General features: G+C 42.4%; 1 protein-coding gene across 8 annotated transcripts in view; it reads left to right on the top strand.

Moving 5' to 3' along the window:
- Positions 1–24,801, top strand: part of tenm4 (teneurin transmembrane protein 4) — a 159,044-nt gene that overhangs the window by 26,909 nt on the left and 107,334 nt on the right. For all 8 annotated transcript variants that reach the window (XM_035154796.2, XM_047339608.1, XM_047339609.1 and 5 more), the window contains exons 2-3: positions 8,762–9,050; positions 9,905–10,177. In XM_035154796.2, the coding sequence (XP_035010687.1) occupies positions 8,828–9,050; positions 9,905–10,177 (496 nt within the window). In that variant the 5' untranslated portion in view covers positions 8,762–8,827. The remainder of the gene's footprint in view (positions 1–8,761; positions 9,051–9,904; positions 10,178–24,801) is intronic.

Genomic DNA, 24,801 nt, shown 5'->3' with positions numbered 1-24,801 from the left:
TGACTTGGTTCTCTCTCTGTAGGTACGAGCTCCCGCTGAGGTTAGTGGTGATCGGTGATTGGAGGACCTAACTCAGTCTGTGATCTTTGCAGTGCACTTCCTCACTCTGGGTCTGCACAAGTTATCGTGAGGAAATCTCAGGACCCCCATTGTGAGTGGACTGTAAGTGGTATCCTGCAGGACGACAGTACTATCTCAGTCTCTTTGAGGGGGGTGGGAGTTCTGCTGCTCAGTGCTGCTCCGTAAGAGAAATTCAGTGGTGTGTTAATGACCTTGTTTTCTTCACCAGTCCACTGCCACTGGGCAGCGAGACGGTGGGAATCCACGGAACTCAGATTTTGAAGATAATTGTGTTTTGGCTGATTAGATAAGAAGCGTAATGCTCTAAATACAGAAGTGACTGCAGCATGGACTGTAAATAAAGACTTCACATCCCACTGTACGAAAACTAAAGCCAAAACAGCCCAGATATGGAGGCTGCCATCTTGTGTTTTTGACGAGTGTAGTTTTGTCCATGTCCCATCCACTAACATGGAGGGGTGGGGTTTATGACCTATATTGCAGCCAGTCATCATGGGTTGAGACACTTGTGGCATTCACTTTTGGGAGTCGTCATGTCGTCCATCTTTATATACAATGTCAAGGGTTGACATAGAGGAGACAGGGTTTCTGATCCAGACAGCACGCAGCCACCAGGGGGCGATCCACATCTTTTGGCTTCACTTCTGGGAGCCGTCATGTCGTCCATCTTTACAGTCTTTGGACTGCACCTACGAGGGTTTGAGAACATATTAATATCCAATATCCCGGCGGCACTGTGGAGGGATGGATTCAGGGATGACGGGGCCACACGCTGTGTTCTGTGAATACTCAACATGCAGCTCTAGTCAGTTATTGCTGGCCGACAGAAATGGAAATGATTTACATGGTGTTTTGCAGAGTGGGCAGGGAAGTGAAATGCAAACACAAGTGGTCACTTGAGACACACTCGAGACAAAAGTCCGACGCCACGAGTCAACTTAAATATACTGAGGTCGATTTATTGCACCTGTTTGACTTGATGAGGCTTCTTGGTGTTTTTAATTTGTTCTACTTCTTCCGTCTTTACTGAGTCTCTGTGTAATCCTGCGCAGACAGTGAATGACACCATATGTGTTTTACCATGATTATTTCTTTTTGAAAAGAATCCTGTTTATGAGTAAATAGGTATATTCTACATAATCAGTGTAATTTACACTCTCGTCAGTGTGTTACACTGCCACATATGATTCCTGCTCTCTGATCACAAGCAGGAGCTGCAGGATCATTACTGGCATTAAGGTGTGATAACATCGGTGACTCATTTAGTAAACACTGGATTTTCGAAGGAACTGCAGACGTTTAATTTTACTATTTAAATACAACGTCGAGTGGAGGGAAGTAATCTCAGAGGCCGCCTCAATGTATGAATACTAATGTGACTTAAATTAGCATTCATATATAATACTAATAATTGTGAGGCTAATGCATAGCAGTTTTTTACAATGAGACCAAGCCAAAGAGTATTTGATAAAGCCATTGGTGTATCGTGTAGTAAAGAAGTAAAGAAAGAAGCAAATTTACATTAAATGTCTGAAAATAAGGTCAACTAAAGAGCACACGGTTCATGATGTCATCAAATTAGGTCTTTTGTTTTTGTTTTGATTGACAGGCCCCAAGCAGCTGAAGTTAGATGTTAATAACTCATATTGTTTGTTAAATTTAGTTAGGTTTTATAATTATTTGTAGATATTTTGATATTTAAAATAATAGAGTGCAGAGTGCAGATCTACTTAAACAAACCGAGACAATGTTTTTATTTCACATATTTTTTCTGTGTTGTTATAATTCATACATTAGTGTTAAATATATGTTAATATACGTTCAGCTGATTTGTCATGTTTGAGCGGAGGTCAACATTAAGCTTGTATAAATATGTTATTCTTCTCGCACTAACTCACACGACAGGTGGTTTTGTTTTCATGCGCTTAAGACCGAGACGGATGTGATGTGCGTCTTCTAATCTCGTCTCTGTGCTAATTGTTTTTTGACCTTTCTTCTTCGTGAACGCCCCTTGGTGTCCACAACTTTCAAAGAGACCATACCTTATATAGCTGAAGTCCAAATGTAGTTCCAGCTTGACAGCGCGGTCCATCAACTATTCAGATTAACTGAGACGTTCCCTCGTTAAAGTAATTTTTCAATCCTGTATGAGCAGCATAAATAAAAAATCCATTCACCTCCAATGCACCGGGGGCACATCTCTCAAAACCTTGCATACGAGACTCACGTAATTTACATGCAGGAAGAAAACGTGTTTTATCCGGTGAAGCGACCCCGGAGGCATCTGAACAGCACTTAAAACATTGGTGTCGCAGCATCAATTATTTTCCAGCATGTTGGTCCTGAACCTTCCTGAGGCTGCAGCGGCAAACCTTCAAATACTCGTAACAGTAGGTCTGACAGTTACAGATTCACAGTAAGTTGATTATTACTCAGTGGGAATTAGGTTTGGTTTTTCCCTGCAGGCGATCTATCGTTTTTTTATACTGCAGTATAATGAGTATTAATTGTACCCTAATGAGAGACAGGTCATTACCAGGGCGACCTCTGCACTCGCTGGCCGGGATTGAAAACAGAAACACTTCAACCTACCGTTCAGAAGAAACCAACGTGAACCTCATGTTGTTCTTTTCCATTAAACCCTTTTAGAATTTTTTACTCTGGATCTACTTTGGATCTGCAGCGGCAATCCAGCAGAACATAGTAACGTATTATCGTTTAGCAGCAATATCGATATCGGATGAGTGGAAATCTCGGCCCGACGTGAGCACTGCTAACGTTTTTGCTGTATTTAGCGAAGGTCAGGGGCAGACATCAGTGCAGAATGTGAATAAAGAGACTGTGCCTGTCCTCTCTGTTATTTACCAGGCTGATTTAAAAGCATTATTCCATTGCCTGCTCCCTCTGTCAGGACTAAACCTTGAATTGCTTAGAGTGATTAGTAGCAGGGAGCGTGCTGCAGCCACGGTCCCAGGCTACTTTTGTTTATGCTCAGGCTTTTACGCATTCTGCTCTGTGCACTGTGCGGGGCTCGCTTTTGATCCCGCAAGGAGGTGGCTGCTGAAATACCCCACCGCTGTTCTCCCCCCCTCCCCCCCTGCTCAGCCTGCATTAGCACTGCCCAATTCAGTTTTGTTTGGCAAGCAATTCAGCCCCCGACCCCCCACCCCCCCATCTACCAAAGTCTCCATTGAAAACACACCTTTCTGTCGACCAAGGAGGCTTTTCTAAAGAGCCCCGGCATGTGAAAGATCTGCAGAAAAGAAGTAAGTGGTGCCTGTATGGAGTTTTCCTTCCTCTCAATGGACCTTGTAGACAATGTTCTTGATATCTGCCCAAATTCCCTCTATGCTGCTCTAAAGGCTGCTTGGGTTTGTGTGCAGTGTGTGAGCTAACTGTCAGCAAACCCTTTCACTACCTCTATAAATATATATATACACAAGTTATTTTAATACAGTGTCACGCGCTAATTAACAGTCGACGTTTTGATGAAATGTTGCTTTGTTTCCCCGTGAACTGCAAAGCTGCAATCACGCAAAGGAAAAGTATAAAGCTCGCGCGCAGAATATCAGCAATCATCTGTCTAAAAAATGTCATCACTAATCAGCAACGCATTACGTCTCGATGTTAGTGATCAATCGTAATTAAGTGATTTCACAGACAAGTAATCATTTTAGATTATACTCCCAGGGATTTGCTGAACAACGGGCATGTGTTTCCCACGTCACCCTCTGTGTAACACTGCTTTTTGTTGTTAGTTCACATTTAGTCGCGGGTTCTGCATGTTTAAAAATTCATTCGACATGTATAAAAAGCAGCAAACGGCTAATTATCATGGAAAACAGGGCTTTGCTTCCGAGAGAAGGTTAGATTTATATGCGGCAGCACTGAATAGCAATTCTCAGCACACTGCTAATTGTTTGATGGATAGTACGGAGCCATTTGCATTTATATTGTAGCCCAAACTCCTCCCACCTATTTAGATCCCATATTTAACTAACTCCTGACACTGGGGCAACGGTCACAACAGGCTGCCCGGGCAGAAACCCCGGCGAGTGGGGCTCTGCAACCCGCCGCTCACACTGTGGGTGGTTTGTTTTATGGGTTCGTTTGACAGAGTTTGTAGAAGCTGCAATTGTATCGTCTGCGGCTATAAAGTCAGCAGCCTCTTTGCATTTTAGCGTTTGGCAATCCTCGATTTCTAGGAGTCAAGATGTGCCAAATAAATTAAAACCAATTCAGAAAAGAACTAAACTCAAATCTCGACATAGTCCTCAGTTTTGATCATCACATGATCGTCATATCCGCAGCAAGTACAAATAATACATCTAAAAACTGAATTTAGTATTGATTGATACTGAAAATACTCCTTATTGCACCTTCTTGTACTTGTAAATTATTTGAGTGTCTGTTTAACAGCAGTGCCACCACTGAATTGGAGGTTTGCAAAGATCTACAGTGATACAGATGACTTAAGACTTAATTAAGTGTAATGTCAGTTAAACCTAGGAAATAAAAGCCTTGGTTGAAAATGGTTTCTTTCGTTTTTTTGCCACTGGCACCACTTTAAAAAATGTTTTACCACAAGAGAGTTTAAACTCTGCCTTCTGTCGGGTTTACTCTGTATTAAATTGGTCTTAATCTTTGATCACAAGCAGAGAAATCATACACAAAGGATGAAAAATGATCTGTCAAGACCGGTCAAAGGAAACGCAGAGGCTAGTGATGAAAAGCTGTCTGTAACAACTCCACTCCTTTCATGCTACAGCATGTGTAATGTTTATTAGCTTCCCTGAACCGCCAATTAAATCATTTTTGATGAAGCTTTTCTGTGAGTGACTCAAATTCACATGAACTTATTTACAATTTTATAATCTAAACTCTACAGAGTGCATTCTCTAGCAATATAAATAATTGCTTTCAGTCATGTACATGTCATGAATCCCATTACCACCATAGATTGAGAATAAATAGATTGTATATATAAGCGATGGTGTTGATATGCCACCTGATTTTTAGCAGCTTGCATGTTGTGGTGACGTTATCTAACTAGTGCTTAGTCGATGTAAATAGTTTTCATTGCTCTTATTTAACTGATGTAATTATGTTATTTATCACATTCACTTACTTGTCTCCTGTCAACACGTCTGCCAGCGAGATGCTTTGCCAAATTGCACGTGCAAAATAATGCCATAATCGTATATTTCTGCTTCGTCGACAAACCGTGGACAATCGAAAAACTCTCGGTTGCACCTAAGTCTCCTCTGCCGCTGTCAGCTGGTGTTAACTCGGCAGAACACCTGTTTCCGCTGTAGCTGTGCACGCTCCCATGACAGGCCTGCAGGTTCTTAATAGACGGGCAGACCTGAGCAGCACCTGACGCCGGAGCCGAGGGCATCAGAGCAGCCAACAGTAACAAGCCAGACTCCCAGATGACGTAATAGAAACTGTTCGCAGCAACTTATTTCTTAAAAATCAGCCCCTCCAACGTTTTTATGCCGGCCCACCAGTGGTGAAACTCTGTCACTCAGTCAATCACGGATATTCGTGTTGGCCGGGGAGGCCCCGCTGCCGCGCTCCAGCCAAAATCAGTTGGCACGTCCTGTGCGCCTGCAGGGAGAACAGGAAGAGACACACACACCGACCCTGCTGTCCCACATCCATGCAACTGATAGGAAACAACCGGCACATACTAAAACACTTAATTAATCAAATTGCTCGTTGTGCTGTTTAATTGCAGATAATTATAATTTTTGCTGGTATCAGTATTCTGTGTTTCTAAAGCTGCCAAACTCTTTTTGTTGATCACATTATTAGTAAAATCAATACTCGAGTCTGCAGCCGCAACCTTCACACACACGCATTCCAACACACAACGATCTTACGCAACATCACTGTATGTGATGACTTCCAATCGACACAATTCATTGTTCATCGCTGCCGGCAACACTCGCTCTGCAGAAGCACATTATTGGTCTGCTCACAGCTGCCATACATTTGCTTTACACGCACAGACAAACCTGACTCTACCCTGGCCAGTTGTAGACAATGCAATTCAGAAATGTAGAGTCTGCAGTTGTTTTAACGGGGGAAACAGACCATCCATCATTTCTTTTGTCTATCCAGAGAGACTTCAATTGATTTTGGATCATTGCATAGATAGGGCGGTGGGCTCCTTTTCGGCAGCGCTGAAGCTTTTGCAGCTCAGGCTTTAGAGGAACATTGTCTTTGAAATAACAGCATTTGATTGTTATCTTCATTTCAGAGATTTCGGTTCAGGGAAGTCATTTTTCACTGGTCTTTGTAAATAACTTTTTCCAACTGAGCCTTTGTGAACGTGCCCTCATTAACCTTTTTCTTTCCGTGTTTCAAGCTACTTTTTCCTGCCCCCTTATGTGTTAGCATGAGATGAGAATAACACTTTAAAAATAACCCTCTTATTATTACTTACGAAGGCACGCAGAGACACCTCGGTTAAATAAAACCTTCTGTTTATTATCCTCACGTACCAGTACAGTTAATACAATGCTGGCATTTTCTCTGTTTTGGCTCTTTCTCTCAGGATTTAGACATAGACAGATGAACAAAAACAACAGCTTTGCTGTCTGGCGCTGAATTGCAATAATAATGCCAGATGTTGCCGATTTACGACGAACAACGCTGTTCGGTTTTTACACAATATTTTCGTGTGAAAGCTCTTACAGCCGCACATGAGGTGGACACGTTTCCAGGTTCCTGCATTTGCATCGCATATCATCCGTCTTTGTTTCTGGGCCTGTTGCTTCACTGAAACACTTCTCTCGGTTTCCCAGGGCCTCAAAGGTACGTCTCATTGCATACCAGCCGATTAATAATGAGGAGGAGCGGCAGCCTCGGTGGAACGGAGATGGCCGGAGCCCTGAGCCCGGCTCTTTGGAAACAAAAACAATGCACTTTACAGAACATTCTTCCAACTTTAGAAAGCTGCTTGCTCTCTGCTCGCTCACATTTGCATAGCGTCAAGGATCTTGAGCAAAAGGTAAAAAAAAATTAGCAAACCCCTACAAGCTGCATCTGAAATCTTGAGAGCAGCTGAAGTGCTCTCGCGGCTGCAGAGTGGGAACACCCCCACCGAACCCCCATCCCCCCACCCCCATGTGGCGGAGGTCCTGCTATTGAGGCCCATTGAGCCCCCAAGTCATTAATCATTGGGATCTTTTCAGCTGTCAATACGTACAAAAAGAAACCCACAAACCCAACAATGGCGTCTTAAATACAAAGTTTTTTTTTGGGAAGCAGGGGCAAATATAGTTCACTGGGGATTATTGTTTACTGCTTTGTCCGGCACAGAATTCATAAAGAGCTTATCTTGAGGAGAAATCCCTGAATGAACAACACGGCCATATTGTCAGTTAAAAACTCCAGGAAAAAAAAAGATATTCACCTATTTTTAAACGAGCTGTGTTCTCTTTGTTTGTTGACTCTTCAAGTGGTGGTGAGCAAGTGGTGTAGGAGCACATGAATAATACGCTTCTCATGACATGTAATCGTGGATACGTCATCGTGTCATTGCATTTGGACGCAGCAGGGAAATATACAGTATTGCTGCGATATCTGGCTCATTAATCCCCGATGGTCAGTAAATGAGCTTCGGAGTAAACAGTGACCGAGCCTTTAATCAAGTTTACATCCGTATTGACATTTGTTAATCCGACTCAATATTCTTTAAACCATGTGGTCGCTCGGAATGAGCTGTTTCCTCGGCATCGTCGGTCAACTACAATAATATATACTACTCATTTATCACATTTTTGTTATGTTGCACTGAGAGGATAAAGTCTCTTGATGGGACGTTTGTTTTAAATGAGAATATTTGTACGTGTGTGTGTGTGTATATATATATAGATAAATACAGAGAGAGCAAAACCAAGAACAATTATACTTGATTGTGTTTAATCACGTGTCTTCTTTTCAGATTATTCAATGTTGTGTCCTTCAATACAAGAAAATCCAAAGCAGCTCAGTGCTAAGTGCTGAAATCCCCCCCTCTCTATTGATCTTGTTCTCCGTGTGCTATTTGACATTTGTAGTTTTATGTTTTGGATTATAATCATCTCTGCTGGTTCAGTTTAGCCCTGGATTTGTTCGGCTCCTCTGGTTTTTCCGCCGGTGATGATTTCTAACATATAAACAACACATTTCATGGAAGGACACCTGCCACTTTTACCGATGCTGCAGGCCCAGTAGTTCTATGTGTGCCACATAAAATGGAATATTTGTGGGGGACTTGTACCGTAAACTTTAATAGGAGCAAGATTTGTTGTGCCATGTTGTATTAAATCTAATCCTGGTGGTTCCTCATGTGTCTGTGTGCTGCGTGCACTACATGCACTTGCATTTGATCTATTTCCTGATTGCCTTGTGTGTGTGTGTGTGTGTGTGTGTGTGTGTGTGTGTGTGTGTGTGTGTGTGGGTGTGTGTGTGTGTGTGTATCTGTGTTGTGTGTAACGCGAACTAGTATGATGCCTCTCGGAGTAATAGTTGCTCATGGTTGCAAGTGATTAAATGTTTGCCTTAGACATGTTCACATCGTGTAATGGAAAAAACAACAATGCATTACGAGATTCCATTTAAAAATCAACAGTTTTGTCAAAGCCTCTTTTCTTACAGCAAAATCTTCTCCTGTGTTTCTCTTCTGCAGAATCCCTCAGACTAAAAACGCCGTCGTAAACCCTCGTTTGATGTTGAAAACAGCGCGGAGGAAGCCATGGAAGTGAAGGAACGTAGACCCTACCGCTCGCTCACCGCCCGGCAGGACACCGAGCGCCGCTACACCAGCTCCTCCGCCGACAGCGAGGATGGAAAACCCAACCCCAAATCCTACAGCTCCAGCGAAACACTCAAGGCCTTTGACCACGACTCAAGGATGGCCTACGGGAGCCGCGTCAAAGAGATGGTCCATCACGAAGTGGACGAGTTCAGCCGGCAAGGTCTGTGCCAAATAGTTGATACACTGCGCTAGTATCTTAAATGGAAGTGATTGTCATTGATACCGGTTCTGTCCGTCGATAAGTATATTAGCTGTGCACAGTGGCATGAAAAGGCCAATTATTATTTTAAGGGCACGTTGCTCCGCGTCTCAATGTATGCATCAGTGCATTTTCATTAAGGCGTCTCTGGGTAATTCACATTCAGCCCCTGTAGAGGTCACTCTGCCTAGTTAAACTATTAACACAACTTTCCATGCCAGTGTTAAAAAGTGCAGGGGACTCATGTAGATCTCCACCTGCTCATTTAGATAAATTATTGATCCTTCACGGAAGTATTTGTCTGCAATTGTACAAAAAAATATACTTCTTGATTATGACGGCATGAGAAACAATGGGGGACTTAGGTTGAGATATATATATAAAGTTCATATTAATATTCAATTATATGCATCAGTGACCTTTTATGGGGGATAAACTCAGAAAGAGCAAAGCTCTTCTTATTTAAATTGAACTGAATCTTCTAAGATTCTTAAATCATGAAGGTTTGTGTCTCCTGCCTCGTGGAGATTGTTCTTATTACTTTGATAGAGAGAAAATTAAAGTGGCAGATATCTCAATTTTCAAATATGACACACAATCACTTAACATTCTCACATGCATACTACCTGCACCTGCATCTTCACATAACTTCACAGCTTTTTGCTTTGTGAAACTTTGAAATGATTGCTCCACGTCTCAAGGCCGGGATATTGCTGTGGTTTCATTCTGCTATGAATACAGTTCATTATGTTAAGTGATGCAGTTAGCGGCAGGTTTAATTACCAGAGCTTTTTGTGTTTATTGGCTCGCTTTAGGGGCCGACTTCTCCCTCCGAGACCTTGGCTTCGGAGAGGCCCTGCCGTCCCACGTAGCCACGTACCGGACCGACCTGGGGATGCCGCACCGCGACTACTCGGTCAGCGTGGGCTCGGACGCCGACACGGAGACGGACGGCATCATGTCGCCGGAGCACGCCGTCAGGTTATGGGGACGCAGCAACACCAAGTCGGGCCGCAGCTCGTGCCTCTCCAGCAGGGCCAACTCCAACCTAACTCTCACTGACACCGAACACGAGAACACAGAAAACGGTAGGGCCCTTTTTCTTTTTTCTCTCCCTCACTTTTCTCTGCCAGCCCTTGTCAGGCTGCCTGACTTCACACTGCCTGCTTTTACCACGTGGATTTGATTTGGGAGTTGAAATGAAACGGATACGTGCATATTTTTTCAGACATGTTTTTCTGTTCATTGAGGCAGACAGAAAAACACAACACAGACTAGACTGCTCTGCGTGTCATTGAGACTGGAGGATGATTGTGTTGATTTGGATTGGTTTCCTATTTGACGATCACCACATGAGCGGCATCTTTTCTTGTCTGTGTAAATTTCTGGATGTGTTTTCATCCTTCTGGAATTATTTCTGTCCGACCAAATTAAAGTTGACAGATTGATTAAGCTGTTTGTAAACCGTCTCTGAATTTGGCTCCAGACCAACATATTCAGGATTTTAATTCTTTATGAAAAGACAACTTCTATTGTTTCAGCACAAGCACAATATTCATCACTTTGTTCCCTCTATATTTCTTTTTTTTGGGAGTCCGTGGGTATGTACGTTAACTTTGATAGAAATTGGCCTGACAGGTTCCTCTTGATGACATCAGTGCCAGGAAGTGTGCGGTCACATGCAGGGAGTTTATCTCTCCGTAGCTCGGTATCTCTAATTTGCCCTGAGGGCCTGACGCAGCCTGTGTGCTTACTCAGGTCACATGAGCTCAGATAATATGTAAATATGAGCCGTGTCAAGTGCCAGAATGAGCCAGAAGATACGAGCGGTTCTGCTGAAGACACAGTATTCTTATTCAGTTTGGAGATTAGCATACGATGAAGTAATGATATTACAGAATTCTGTTTGGAAGCAAGAAATACCATTTGGATTCTCGGCTCCGTCCCCCAGGCGCTTATTTGTCTTGCTTATTTGGCTCTCGGAGTATTTGCAGTACACTTCGGAGGCAGTACCTGGCAGACAGGTTTCCTCTACTCACGGCGCCCTTTTGCGTCCAAAATGCCAACTCCTCTCTGCATTTGTTTACCGGCGCTTCTGCCAGTTTTGGGATTTTCTTTTTCTCTTCCTCCCCCGTTTGCTGCCATAGTGTTGCTCCGTGGTGAAATTTAAGTTCTCCCTCACATTATGCATACATTACACTTCAGAGATAGTCGAACTCATCAAGGGGCCCAGCAGCGAAATTCTAATTGCCCCTGCACAGCCTTGCAGAGAACCTTGTGAATAGTTTTGCATTTCAAAGTGTGTCACATTATGTATTAGCTTCTTATTATAACTGACAGAAATGACTCTTGGAAGTGGAATCCATTTGCCCCAATGACTCAGCGAGAGAACGTGGCATCCCCCCTGCTTGATCATCTGAGATGCCAGGGGACTTGGATTTTGGCTGCATTGTACATAATTAAAGAGAATCTCCTCGGATGGCTGTTCGGGGGACCGGTATATGTACTCGGTGCACCCGTAGCTGCGGCATCTCGCCGCATCTGTGAGACCCAATCGAGATTCTAAGTAGCTTTTTATTCCACTCACCCAAGCAGCAAGAGCACTTGTATTCAGCGTTTAATTCAGTAATGCCTGATAACATACAATTTATATATGGCAAGTTAATTAAAATCCATTGAGCGGACCTGCTTGTGTGTGCTTTAATCTCCGCGAATCAACAAACCATTTACTCTGCTTTAATGTATTCAAGCCGCTGGGCAGCTCCCCCCCCCCTCTTCACGTGTGACTCACTTGACCCTGGTTTTAATTCATGCAAATAGGCAACAGCGAATATTTTTTGAGGGCTCATGTGACTCCGAGGCGTCTGTTACTGTACACGCTGTGAGGTAAACCCCCCCCCTGCCCCTGCTGAACACGACTTTCTCTTAACTCCAGATGTTTTCCAGCTGTGATAAGATGATAACATTTGGTGCTACATTGATTGACAGAAAACATAAGTGATCCCCTCCAATCACTGGTGTTTAGGGGGTTTTGAGCACTGGCAAAGCAATTATGTTCCCCACCTACTGTTAGAGTTTGCACATGTGTGTTCTGTCAACACGTATAGATGACTTGCTGTATGTGTGTATGCGTGTTGGTTAGTATTAATAATGCAGTATGTGGAGGTATGTGTGTGTCCTGTAGCCATACTGCCTCTGGTCCATAGGGAGCCCCTTAACAACACTTCTGCCTGTGACTGCTGAGTCACTGCACATCCTAGCGAGGCCGAGCCGCACGGAGGCCGGCCCGACTTGCTTTGTTTGGGAGAGGGCTGCTGTTTCTGAGTTTGGGCCCATTAAAGCTTATCCAGATGTGTGCTCTAATCTCAGCCTTCCCCCCACTGTTATGGCGAGACTCTTACATTTCTGTAACCATGAGAACCAGCAGTGGAGATGCAGCCACAAAAGCCTGCTGAGGGACTCTTGTTATTCATGGGTTCCATAACCTGTGGAGAGAAATAATGCGGCTGAGGCCTACGCAGTTTCTTTTTGATGGGAAAAATGCTCGTGTGACTGACACTGGTGTTTTTCTACGGACAAAATGTCATTAGTTCCAGTGGCTGGTTAGTTTGTGTACTGACTTTGCTTTCCTTCACTCTCCTCCTGGGAATACACACTCACACACACACACACAGGTACATGTACCCTATATGTATGCCTACAGCAAACAGGATTTGAGTAATGACAAATAATTAAAAATTACTGTAAAATTTAGCTCCGAGGGTTTAGACCCCTAATAGTTCACAAGCCTGTACCTAAGATGAACGAGAGAAACATAAGGAAATCCATACTGGCTCAAACAGTAAGAGGAAGGAGCACGAGGAGGTTTAGATGTTCCAGGGGCTGAAAGAACAACCTGGAACAGATGTGGAGGGAGAAATCTAAAGTGGTGCTTCGAGCATGTGGGGCTGTGACCCCCAGACTTAAAGAGAAGGAATCACCCAACATCTCAAATCTCTGTCCAGAAGAGCAGAGTCTTAGGAGAGAAGCCAAGGAACACATCCATCCCCCCCTTATCTGTACCGCTTATCCTCTGAGGGTTGTGGGGGGAGCTGGAGCCAATCCCAGCTGATAATGGGCGAGAGGCACCAGTCCAACACACCTATGGTTGATTTAAAGTCCCCCAATTTACCTTCACCTCCAGAATATGTGGAGAAAACATGAGGAGAACATGCAAACTCCACACGGAGAGACCCCAGCCTAACCAGGAACACATATATACTGGGGCAGTAGGTTTTTGTAGTTTTATTTTGCCAGTGTGGGTCCTCCACTGTGTAACAATTTTTTTTTTAGAGCTAATTAATTTTAATCATCTCTCACTACTCGAATCCTGCCAGCTGCACAGGCATCGCTCCGGGGCACCGCCTCCAGGAACACCGCTGAAATTTTTATTGTGAAAGTCCGTCCACAACCTTTCAATTTGAATAACTGCAACACTCGAGCAACTGATGCGCCTGTCGAGATCTTCACACGCGTCTGAAGTCTCCAAAATCGACATTTGTCAAATTCATTCAAAGTCCATCAGAGCGCAGCCTTGACTGTTGGTTTTCAGCACCGACGGAATCACAACACTCCCTTTTAGCAGAGCTCGACCAGTAGCAGTAATTATATTGATGATAATAAGAGTGCATGTGCCACAGAAACAGCCACTAATACATGATTAGCAGCCCCGATGGCAAATGTCACATTCACAACCATCGCACAAAAAAAACCGAGTGTATACACAGGAAGCAGGTCGAACGACGGAGGCCGGGCTCCTTCTGCACTTTTAACAAGTCCTCAATAAATTCTTCAGCCCGATTTCAGAAATTCTTACAGGTATCCAGAGGGATGACGCAAGGATTGGTGCGATGTATCCGTGTGTTCAGTGGCAGCTGAATCTCCGGCCTGCTGCGTGGAGGAGAGGGTTTATGACAGCACAAAGGGAATCGCATTAAAGCCGACTGGACATAATGAAACATACAAATGGCAATTTCATGTTTTATTTTCGAGGAGGGGACCAGTTTGATTGTGAAACACTGGAAGAAGGATGTTTTTTCGAAAGCATCAGCAGTATCATTCAAAATGTTAAATAAAGTATATATGTATATAAATAGTGGCTTTTTGTTCATAGTTCTTCTAGCATTTCACATTTTTATCACGAGGCTACAACACTGACTAATGATATTAAGTGGCAAGCAAAAATAAAAAACAAAAAAAACGGACTTGAAGACAAATGATCGTCGTGTTTCTTAATTCAATTCTGCCTTTCTTGTTCTTCGTGAATAAACACGAGTCTTCAATCTGCATTTTTACCTTCAAAGCACATCGTGGCTAATTTGCCGATGTGATCGGGCTTTTAGTCGGAGGGGGGGTGAGAGCACCATTTATTGACGTTGAGTTGTCAGATGAAAAGTGGCCGGTCCTTTTCATCAGGATTTACCGCGCACGCCCTATTTTTTTTTACACAGATTTGTTTACAGCTGTCAAGATTAGGATGTTTTCTTTCCGCCTCCCTTGCTGCTGATAACCTTAGATTTCCATACAGAGATATAAAAGCCAACTTCTATTATTCAGATTGCGTTATGTTAATGAAGCTTATCTGCTTTGCACATTATCACACAAAATTACTAATAGTGGCTACGAATTAATACTTGATTACCTCTGTCTCTTCGAATAATACGTATAGCTTCTCGTAAAACAAGACATATAATATTAGAGCAATAATTCGAAGTACTTTTCCTTATCCGTGTTGAACGCCGTGTATCCCACATTGACGGTGATTTATTCCCTCGCTGCCGAAACTTTGAACCGCTGAAGGGGTTGAGGTTAAGAGCTCCGGGCGGCGCTCAGTTACTAAATCTTTGAACATAGCTTGACTCCTGTTTGAGGGACAGGTGTTGGACGTCGACGCGTGTCACAGCCCTGAAAGGATGAAGGGCTCTGAAAAAGCAAATCTCTGGTGGATTTGCACTTGAGCCGGGACACATCAGCCTGTCCCCTGGCTGTGTTTGAGAGTGAAGTATTGAAGGAACCTGTCCTCAGCTCTACTCGCTCCTGTTGTTCTTGGCCCAAGCCACATTTCCGTTGTGTAGCAAAACACCAACTGAGCTCGAGGGTGATTGGTCAACGTAATTATTATTATAGGACATTTAACCTTTTTAATTAGCTATTTTCTTCTGTTAAAGGCTCTCGTTCTGTTGTTTTTTTTACCCTAAGTTGACCCAGGAAGTGTTGCAACGTCTGAAAACGCTGTTGATCCTTCGTCATCCAGAGGAGAATCAGCACATTGCTTTGATGTATATTCCACATTTAAGATGTGATTTCTATCTTTGAACTTTTTCCCCTGGAGCTTTAACACAACATACGGAGCTCGTGGGGTGAAGTGGAATCAGACTTCCAATTAGACACTTCCTGTATAAGGGTGAGAGCGTGTTTTAACGCTGTGTGGTGGGACCACAGAGATGGGCTTTCTTGATTGTGCCTAAACACAGGACAAGGTACACGACCACATGAAATTATGAATTACACTATTTATGCATGAAAATTAAAGACAGAAAAATCTATTGTCATACGTGAGAGTCATATTGTTACTGAGTCTCATCAGTTTTAGTTTGAAAAAATGAATTTTAGTCCATAAAGCCTTTCCGTCTTTTATTCTTAATTCTTTATACAAAAGCATTTAGTTGTTAACAGAATGTTCTTTTAGCAAAGGAAAAATATATATTCACAGTATAGCATTTACATATCAGTATGTTTAAGTGACAGATAACTTTGTGCACATTAAAATGTAATTATTCTCATATTACATATAGATATATAAATAACATCTTTTATGTAAGATGCTTCACCTTGAATCTTTTCACAGACTAAAACAAACGTTTTAACTGACTATAGGGAGTGATTGTCTTTTTTAATTTACCAAGCTATTACTTGTAATTCTCTGAATGCTGTAGAATATTCAGTAAGATGAGAGCCTCCGGTAATATAAACCTAAATCTGCTTGTGTTTTGTATAAAACAATTCAAAAGGCTTGATACAAATAGCAAAACAGAAAACTAACATGGGTTTGATCTGACAACGTAAATTATCTTTATTACCGTACGTTGCTTTTATTAACCTACTTTTCTGAAACTAGCTTTTCCTAAATATTGCCATATTCTCTAAGAAGACGCTTCCATGTCCAGAATTACACAGCGATCGTTCAAACAAGTTTGAAACTCACTTGAAGAATCCAGATCAAGTGAAACAGTAAGTATTTGTATCGGCTGAGTTATGACAGAAGTGACTAAAGTCGTCTTATGAAGAGTCCCAGAAACAATTAAATCCTGTACACAGTTGGGATTGCTAATGAGCAGCCGTCCTGCCGAGATGAATATAATCTCTTTTGTTAAAAAACAGTGGTATCCTGATGCATCGTCGCCTTTTGGCATCTGTGACAGACACGGAGACTGTGATCATCTGCTGTCGGGGACATTGTTTTCTGTAATACCGGGTCCTGTAATTTCCCTGCATCCAGATTGAGCGCGACATGGAGGCTTGTTCCGAAACGGTCACGGGCGTCGCGGAAGCAGAATATCAGGCAGAACGATGCTTCAAAGCAATCACTAGTGGTTTCCCAGCTCCCGGCCGCGGTTCCATCCACCCCCAGTATTTCTTGTGAAGTTATTTATTTGTTTACTTTTTTGGCAGAGTCGCGGCTCAGATCATGGATTAGTAGAGATATTCTCTGGCTCATTTGCAGGCTAATTTGCTGGGTTTTAGAGGCCCGGGTGGACAGTTTTGGGCTGTTATCTGTGGAGTTGCATGCCCACTCCACTGCCAGTGCCTCTGACAGTCTAAACCAACAGCACATCGGGGCCCATCTTACAACCGGGGCTCAGGGGCCTCGCTACAGCTCAGTGCGCGACACGGAGCAGGATGAGCCCTCGTCCGCCGAGGATCATCCCGACGCAGCCTCCCAACGTCTGTCCCTCTGCACAGCAATATTCATTTTTAACATACAGTCACTTATCTATGCTCATGTTATATTTATGGTCGGTTCGGGGGGGGAATACTTTCCCTGCTTAGCCGTGCACTGATTTCTGATTCTGGATCTGCACATAATACTAACCTTAATAAACCGAGCAGGTCAGTTCTGAGTTGTTTTTGGTATAAAATTAATTAGATAATTTTTCAGACCTTCTACAACAATATAATTGATTTTATCTCTTTGCTAACTTATCTTATTAGTCAGCGGCTGTGACTCAGGGGGTAGAGTGGGTCGTCCACCATCCAGAAGGTTGGTTTGATCCCCAGCTCATCCATTTCACCGGCCAAAGGCAAGATACTGAACCCAGAACTGGCCTCAGTTGTTGTACCAGCTGTGTGTAATGGAGACACACAGATGCTGGGTGTGTGTGTGTGTGTGTGTGTGTGTGTGTGTGTGTGTGTGAACGGGTTAATGGCAAAACCACCGTGATGCACTTTGAGTGGTCATCAAGACGAGAAAAGCTCGATATAGACACAGACCAATTTCCCAGTTATTTGATATTGTTTGCTGGTAACACTATATATACTTTTGGCATAAAGTTGCAGACAGTTTTAAATGTTATCTTTAGTGAAAAGCAATTAGCTGAAGTTTTTATTTATGAACTTGAAAGCATTCGATCTGAGCCACCTGGGACGCAGGATCCTGTGTGTGTGATAACTTTGATGATCATATATCTGTGCGATTAATTATTCGCAACACTCCCACTTCTTCTCTCAGGGTTTTGTCTTTCTTGTACGTTTTCAAAATAAGATTAGCCTCCTTAGATACGGGGGCACACGCAGGATTTTTTGCGATTCCCCGAAACCTTGTTGTGCCAGACAGCTCAGGTTCTTCCTGGATCATTCGGCTCCTGGTGAAAGTGGCAGGGCACAGGGAAACTTCACATCCTGTGCATGTTGAAGAAAATAGCTGCGGACATAAGCTCTAGATCCCCCTCTCGCCTTTAGAGGTTCCCCTAAAGTGCTGCTGTCACACTAGAAACATTAGTCTTATCTCAGCCGTATAAATTGCAGCAGGTCGCACCGGAGCTGCATCCTCTCCATCTCCGAACCTCAACGCCTGCACTGTGGGAATAGTCAAGTTTTTTGGGGCGTAGAGACACGTGAGGCTATCGAGACAATCTGAGCAGACTGAGCATTAATAGTGGTTTAGGGATGTTTAACAGTTTGAGCATTTCATTTGGTGCCAATGGGAAACGACGGAAACGTTTCTCCAGCCGAGTTAGGGACTGGACGGCAACCTGAAGCGAGACGTTCTCAAAATGTCAACGTCAGACTTAAATAAAAACCCTACAGAAAACAGCAGGAACAGGGAAGTTGTGTCTTTTTTCCCCCCTAACCTTGTTTATGTTGATAAATTACATTACAATAATTTGTTTTACATTCTGGGCGATGACCCCGATGTCCTGATTTCCCCGATGTCTGGGAGTGTTTTTTGAAGTGGAAGGATTGATCTCATCTTGTATTTCACCTTGCAACAGAGTCTGTAGGATATGGCTTGTTAGCCAACACTAAACGGACGCTTGGTGCTTTTCAATCCTGGGTCAGACTTTCACTTTGGTGTTTTAAAAAAAAAATGTATTCATGTCCCACCCTTGTAATAGGTTTCATCATCTTTTCAGTGTCAGCCTTGCTTCAAAGACAGTGAAGAGGAGCGGTCTCCGAACCTAACGCAACCTTGGAGTCATACTGTGCTCGTACATTTAGTTTAAATAGATTATTTGTAAGAATCCTTTTCCTATTGTCAATAAGGAAACAGATTGTAGCATAATTTATGAAATGAAATCTTCCCCAACTCTCTCGGATGCCAGTCAATCTGTGGTTCTATTTCTAATTGGAGACTTGTGGCCAAATTATCTGGGAAAATCTCCCTCGTCAAGTCAGATCAATTTAATTGGGGGGGGTCTGTTTCATGGACACGTAACAAGATTCTGCCTGCAGTTCTCTTAACGGCCACTAGTGTCATTAATAACAAGGCTTTTCTGAATGTTACACATAGACCCTTTAATCTTGAAAACCGCTGATTTGATCAGGGCGTCATTAAACGCATCGAGGGAAGTTGTTGTTGTTTTAGTTTTTTAATTAATTCAGTGGACTGTTATTCGTACAGCGCGGTCCAGTCACTGTTGTTTACTGTTGCACGGGCTCTCTGTTTACACAGGACAATAAAGCAAACGTATTACATGCTGCATTTATGAGCATGAAAAGAAACAGAAAAACAGGCATTAAATATATATAAAAAATAAAAAAATCTGTCATTAAAATTGAATGTGGAGAAAACAGGATTCATTACAAGATACCTTTTTTTACTTTAATGCTCAGTTGCCGTTTCTAAGCATTTCGGAAATAACATATTTAACACGGATGCATTTCATTCTGGAAAATAACACAACAATAATAACAAGTGATAAAAGTTGGAGTGCAGTGATTGAAGGACTGTGGATCTGGCTTCAAATTGTTTTAACTGATCAATTATTGATCGCTCTCGTTCCTGTGGATCAACTAAGGACACGTTTGTTTATTTGTTGTTTATCACGGCTTCGACACGTACAGATGTGTTTTACTGTATCTTCTTCATAAGAAAGTTATAAGTTAGAGGTTTAGAGGCCTCGTAAAGATGTTCCATTAAAAAGAGTCTGCTGCAGGATACTGGTCCTCCTCACTACCACTACCTTTAATTAAAAATAACCATGTGGCGGAGTAATATTCAGCGATGAAAAATATATTTGCATTCTGATTTACTGCAGGATTGACAGAATGTTAAAGGATTAATTGTCGCGTTCAAGTCGTTGCCCATCTCCAGTTGCTCGGACTCCCGTCTACCCGAGGCAAAAGCATTTCTATTCATCGCCTCAGTGGAAGTGATTCATTTAAATTGGCTCACCTCGTTTTTTGGCCGAAGCCTCAACAATTATATGAAGGCGTGCGCTGCCCCCACCACTGTGTTCAATACGTACTTGTGTATTTTTTTCAGGAAAGGAGATGTGAAAGATGCACGTAGATGTTTTGCACTGACGAGATCAGGATCCATATTTTTTGCTCAAGTAATCAATTCAACGTCAGAGCCGTGCTCCTCTTAAGTTCTCCTAACTACTCCCATTATAAACAATCCCTTGTTTGCCGTGTTGCAGACTCTCACCGGCTCAAGTTTTACCATGGCATGAATTATATAAGTACTTAGAAAACACCGGCTCCTTGACAGCATGCGCTTTAGATAGCCTTTTGAACTGTCATGCACTCAGTGGGAGCTGGGAGGCATTCACAAATCAATTCTTTAACACTGACAAAGTGTCTGAAATGAAAAACAGTGGGCTTTTACGTAAGCTATCTGGAGAGCATGATGAGAGGAGGAAGTAATGTTTTGACAGAGGTGTGCGTACACATCACTGCAGTGTTTATACACAACACGGCAAATCCGTACGAATGAAGTAAAACGTGGCCGCCTCAATACTCCCAGAATTCCCTCACTCCGTCTCATAAAATGTTGATTCCAGAAGTTTGGAAGCTGTGATGGTTTTGCAGCTGTTTTGAGGCAGTGCTTTAGCTCTTTACTATCTTTTATTGGGAGTGTAGCTTTTACTTAAGGGTATACTTTAGAATTTTATTAGGCCAGGCCTAAAATGTGCCGAGGAATGACAGGATGGGGATCTTGCCATCTTTGTTCAGCGAGGCCCCAGGCAAGCCACATGTAGCCCTAATGAGTCGCTTACAATTTCAGGCTCCGCTTGCTCTCAAACACCAAAAGTAAACTTTTGTCTATTTTCCCCCCACTATTCGGGGACCTTAAGAGGATTGTGGGGTCATTATTTATTCATGCCATTGTGTTTATTCACCAGCCTCTGTGTGTGATGGGAGTGGGAATAGAGCAGCCAGTGCAGACGGAGTAAAAGCTGATAATTATCCACTATTAGCATTGTTTTCTCAGCCATAGTTTAAGTCGGCTCAGTTGATGATCAAGCTATCTGAGATCGAGGCCTAGAAACATCCATTTAAAGCTGATTAGCATGCGCAAGCTTTGAAGTCGGGATTGGGTGCGGATGCGTCCATAAGCCTGTTTTTATGGCACTTTTTCGCAGTTGGAGGAGAATTCTGTGTCGAGTTTAGTCACAAACTGTCACCAGGAGATCCTGAGAATCAGCCATCGCATGCCTGCAGGATGTTGTTAGCAGCCCAGAGGTGAGGAGATTGGAACCTTTACTTTTCATCCTCGAACAAAGGGAAGCCCCAGGGATGCTTGAATGGGGCTGCATGGAGGGATTTAGCAACGTCAGACCATGTCAGAACCAACATTGATTCAAAAGACTAGTGAAGTAAAGAGCAGAGAAAATTGAACTTTGGAGTTTAAGAGTAAGGAGTCTTGAAAATTGTTATTACTCAGTTCTGGAAGAGGAGTTTTGCTCATTCTCTTCTCCAGTTATGTGTCCACTAAACATTTTGCAGGAGGTGAAATTGCTCCTCCCGGACTTTTCTGTGAAGCAGCACCGGCGAGGTTTCTCCTCTCCAACACAAGAAAGTTCCATTCGCTCCGTTTAGGGTTTCAATTTCACATTTCTAGCCCCGATTCATCCTGTTTGTCGCAGAGAAGTAGAAACAGATGGTGTCTTTGGGCTGGAGCGCCGGGGCACACGCCGTCTCTCCAGCACAGACAAATAGAGTGGACTCGGTGGATGAGAGTGGCACAAGCCAGGCAGAGACGACTGTGGAGGAAGTCTGTGCTTATTATCAGCCAGAGAAGAAGAAATGCCATTTTCTAGACCCAGCCACTCGGGCATTCTCTTCATCTTCCCAGGGAAATATTATATATATTCCCAGGTATGTTTTCTGCTGTGTGCTGAGGTTTGTGTGCTACTGTTCTGGATATTCTCCTCCTCCTCCGTCATGCAGATGAATAGATTATCACTGAGTAATTACATTTTAATAATAGTGTCATTTGAAGAAGAGCGAGAGGCATATGTCTGACGTGTCTGGGATCCATGGCTTGCGAACATATGGGAAATGTGACAACTGCTAATTTCGTCTAAATCACGCGTTTCTACCTAGCACCGCATTTGTGTTTGTTCTTCACATGATGACATTTCATCAGCTTAAAGTTTCTCCTCTCAACAATGTGATTCTACTTAATTAAGCTTAATTGGCAATTCAAGACATCCATTTAGAGATGGACATGTTTATTGTCTCAAAATAGGGATGAAATGAGGTTTAGTCCAGGTGCTCCTGTGATTTGAGAGGAATAACCTTCTCCATAATGTACATGTGATGTGATTCATCTTAGGAGAAAGTTGTACTTAACGAGCTGTAAGGCTAAGTCAGCTGGCTCTGTGCAATTATGAATATGTGGGATAAAAATGCTGTTTTTCAGGTTGAGTCTTTTCACATCTTACCCCATATGAAGAAAGTTTCTCTAGAAAGACTCCTGAACTCATCAGACTGAGGCCAAATCCTGGTCTGTGTAGATAACGTAACCTGAAAAACTTTATAAATTCAAACCCTGTTGAAAATAGACTTGTTCACTCTCTTCAGAAACTGCAAACTGTGACTACAATGAGAAAAACACCTCTTCGACCTGTTGTTTGATTCAGAATGTGCTGCAATGTTAACACAACCTTAACACATGGGGACAAACTCCTGAACAAAACAGCTTTGCTCCTCCAAATTAAGAACTACCATGTTGGTGCCCATATCTAAAACATGATCTTCCAGAAGGTGGAGATATAATAAATTGCGTTCGCTCCTGGACGAGATAACAGGTCCTGGAAGTTCTTGGAATTTAAACCCACCACATGTCACGCATGTCAGAAAAGCCTTAAGCCAATGAAAGGGCCACGTTCTGTCGTCTCGGGGGTGATTCAGCCGGAGGAGAACTGCAGCACCTGACTCAGAAAACTGCAGCAGCTTTGCTCCTGTGAGGTTTGGACGTCACGTGATACGGTGACGTTACACGTGAGACGTAAATCTTCCCTGTTTGTAATCGAATGCAATGATGGTATTGTTGTGGCAGAACTTGATGCAGGTGACGTGTTGATTCGGATTCTATCGTCCAAACTGTCCTGCAGGCGACACAGTAGTCGGAGTCAGAGATATTTCCTCTGCTTGTTTTCTGGTTGCATATTAGCGAAGCATTTATAATTTGTCTTTCAGCATCTCCTAAAGAGCGCACGGCAGTTGTAAGTAATGGATGCTGGGTTTAAAGTGCTGATAGAAATGTTGTGGGTCAGCCTTAAATGGAATTGTGCCTTGTGTGGTAATGCTTTTTTATTACGCTCATTTATAATTTCCATTTTCTCAGTAATGGGCAGGCATGTCCACACAAAAAAACATTTACAGGTGCAGGATTACAATTAGTTTTCTTGCCTCATCATACATTATGTTGGCTGTATAGATATTGATCCCGAGCAGGTAAACGGCACAGTCAGAGAAATTGTTATCGTTTCTCCGATGTCGACTCATAAAAGCTCATTTTCCACTTCTTTCTTTTTTTCAAGTGTGTGTATTTGTGTTGATCATCGTACAGTTTGAGTTTGGGACAGATCCATAAAATTTGCACCACATCAATTGGGTAAATTCTTGTGAAGAAACTTTCATTTTACAATATTGCATTAAAACCACACGTCTGCAATGTTTGCTCGATAATTACAATGCAGCTTATCACTTGCATGTGATGCTTCAGGCGTGTGGCTTTATCCGAACTGTCCCTTTGTGCTGCACGCTCAATCGTTTTTTTGGGTTTCTTGATTTAGATTAGATCACCTATCAAGTATTTATTTCATAAAAGGCTAGTTGTGGCTTGCAGCTGTGCAATAGAAAACAATTACGTCAATTTGAGAATCCTAATAATGCAAAATCCAGAATTAAGCCGTGTGTACAGCCTGGAGAGCTCTGGTAATTATTACCTGAGCACAAACACCAATGACTTGTAAGGATTTCGAAACCTTTTACAGATTGAATTAATTTTTATTACTTTTTGTCACTACAATGAGTTTAGATCATTTAGCTTCATCTTATTTATACAAGCAATATTGTGATTATTTTTGCGATTTCAAATGTTGCTTTGTCCGTCTGATAAACTCACGTGAATCCAGTGGCGTCTCATTGAGATGGAATGTGACTGTATAATATAAGTGTATATATGTAAGATACACATATTTATGATGCATTTATGATTTGAATATTCATTGACCAGCTACAATAGTTGACCAGTATCGATATCAAGCACATGAAAAGTGACTGAGTGATAAATTGGGTTTATGCATATGTGATTTATATCTTCTGCCCCTGTCATAAAGTTAAACTACAGCTTATACTTATTACTGTAGTTTTTCACATTTGCTGAAACAAATCAAACCGTTAATCAACAAAAACGTTCGTGACCTATCGGTTAAACAGTTTATATGCACACACACACACACACACACACACACACACACACACACACACACACTCTAACACACATGCACAAAATTGTGTTTTTAGTAAATCTTTGTGGATTTAAAAACGTATTTATAGGATAATAATAACTAGAAATAATTACATATCTGAAAATCAAGAAACTAATTATCCTGTAAATCCAACATTGCCAGAGAGACACCAAACAGTTCACTCAGTCCTTATACAGCAAATAATACTAAACACCGTCATCTCTGACGTTTGACAGATTTTTAATTTG

Source organism: Hippoglossus stenolepis, chromosome 4 (assembly GCF_022539355.2).
Source record: "Hippoglossus stenolepis isolate QCI-W04-F060 chromosome 4, HSTE1.2, whole genome shotgun sequence".
In the NCBI taxonomy this organism is placed as follows: Eukaryota; Metazoa; Chordata; class Actinopteri; order Pleuronectiformes; family Pleuronectidae; genus Hippoglossus; species Hippoglossus stenolepis.
The sequence above is the reverse complement of the archived record's forward strand: the minus strand, read 5'-3'. Positions and strand labels throughout refer to the sequence as shown.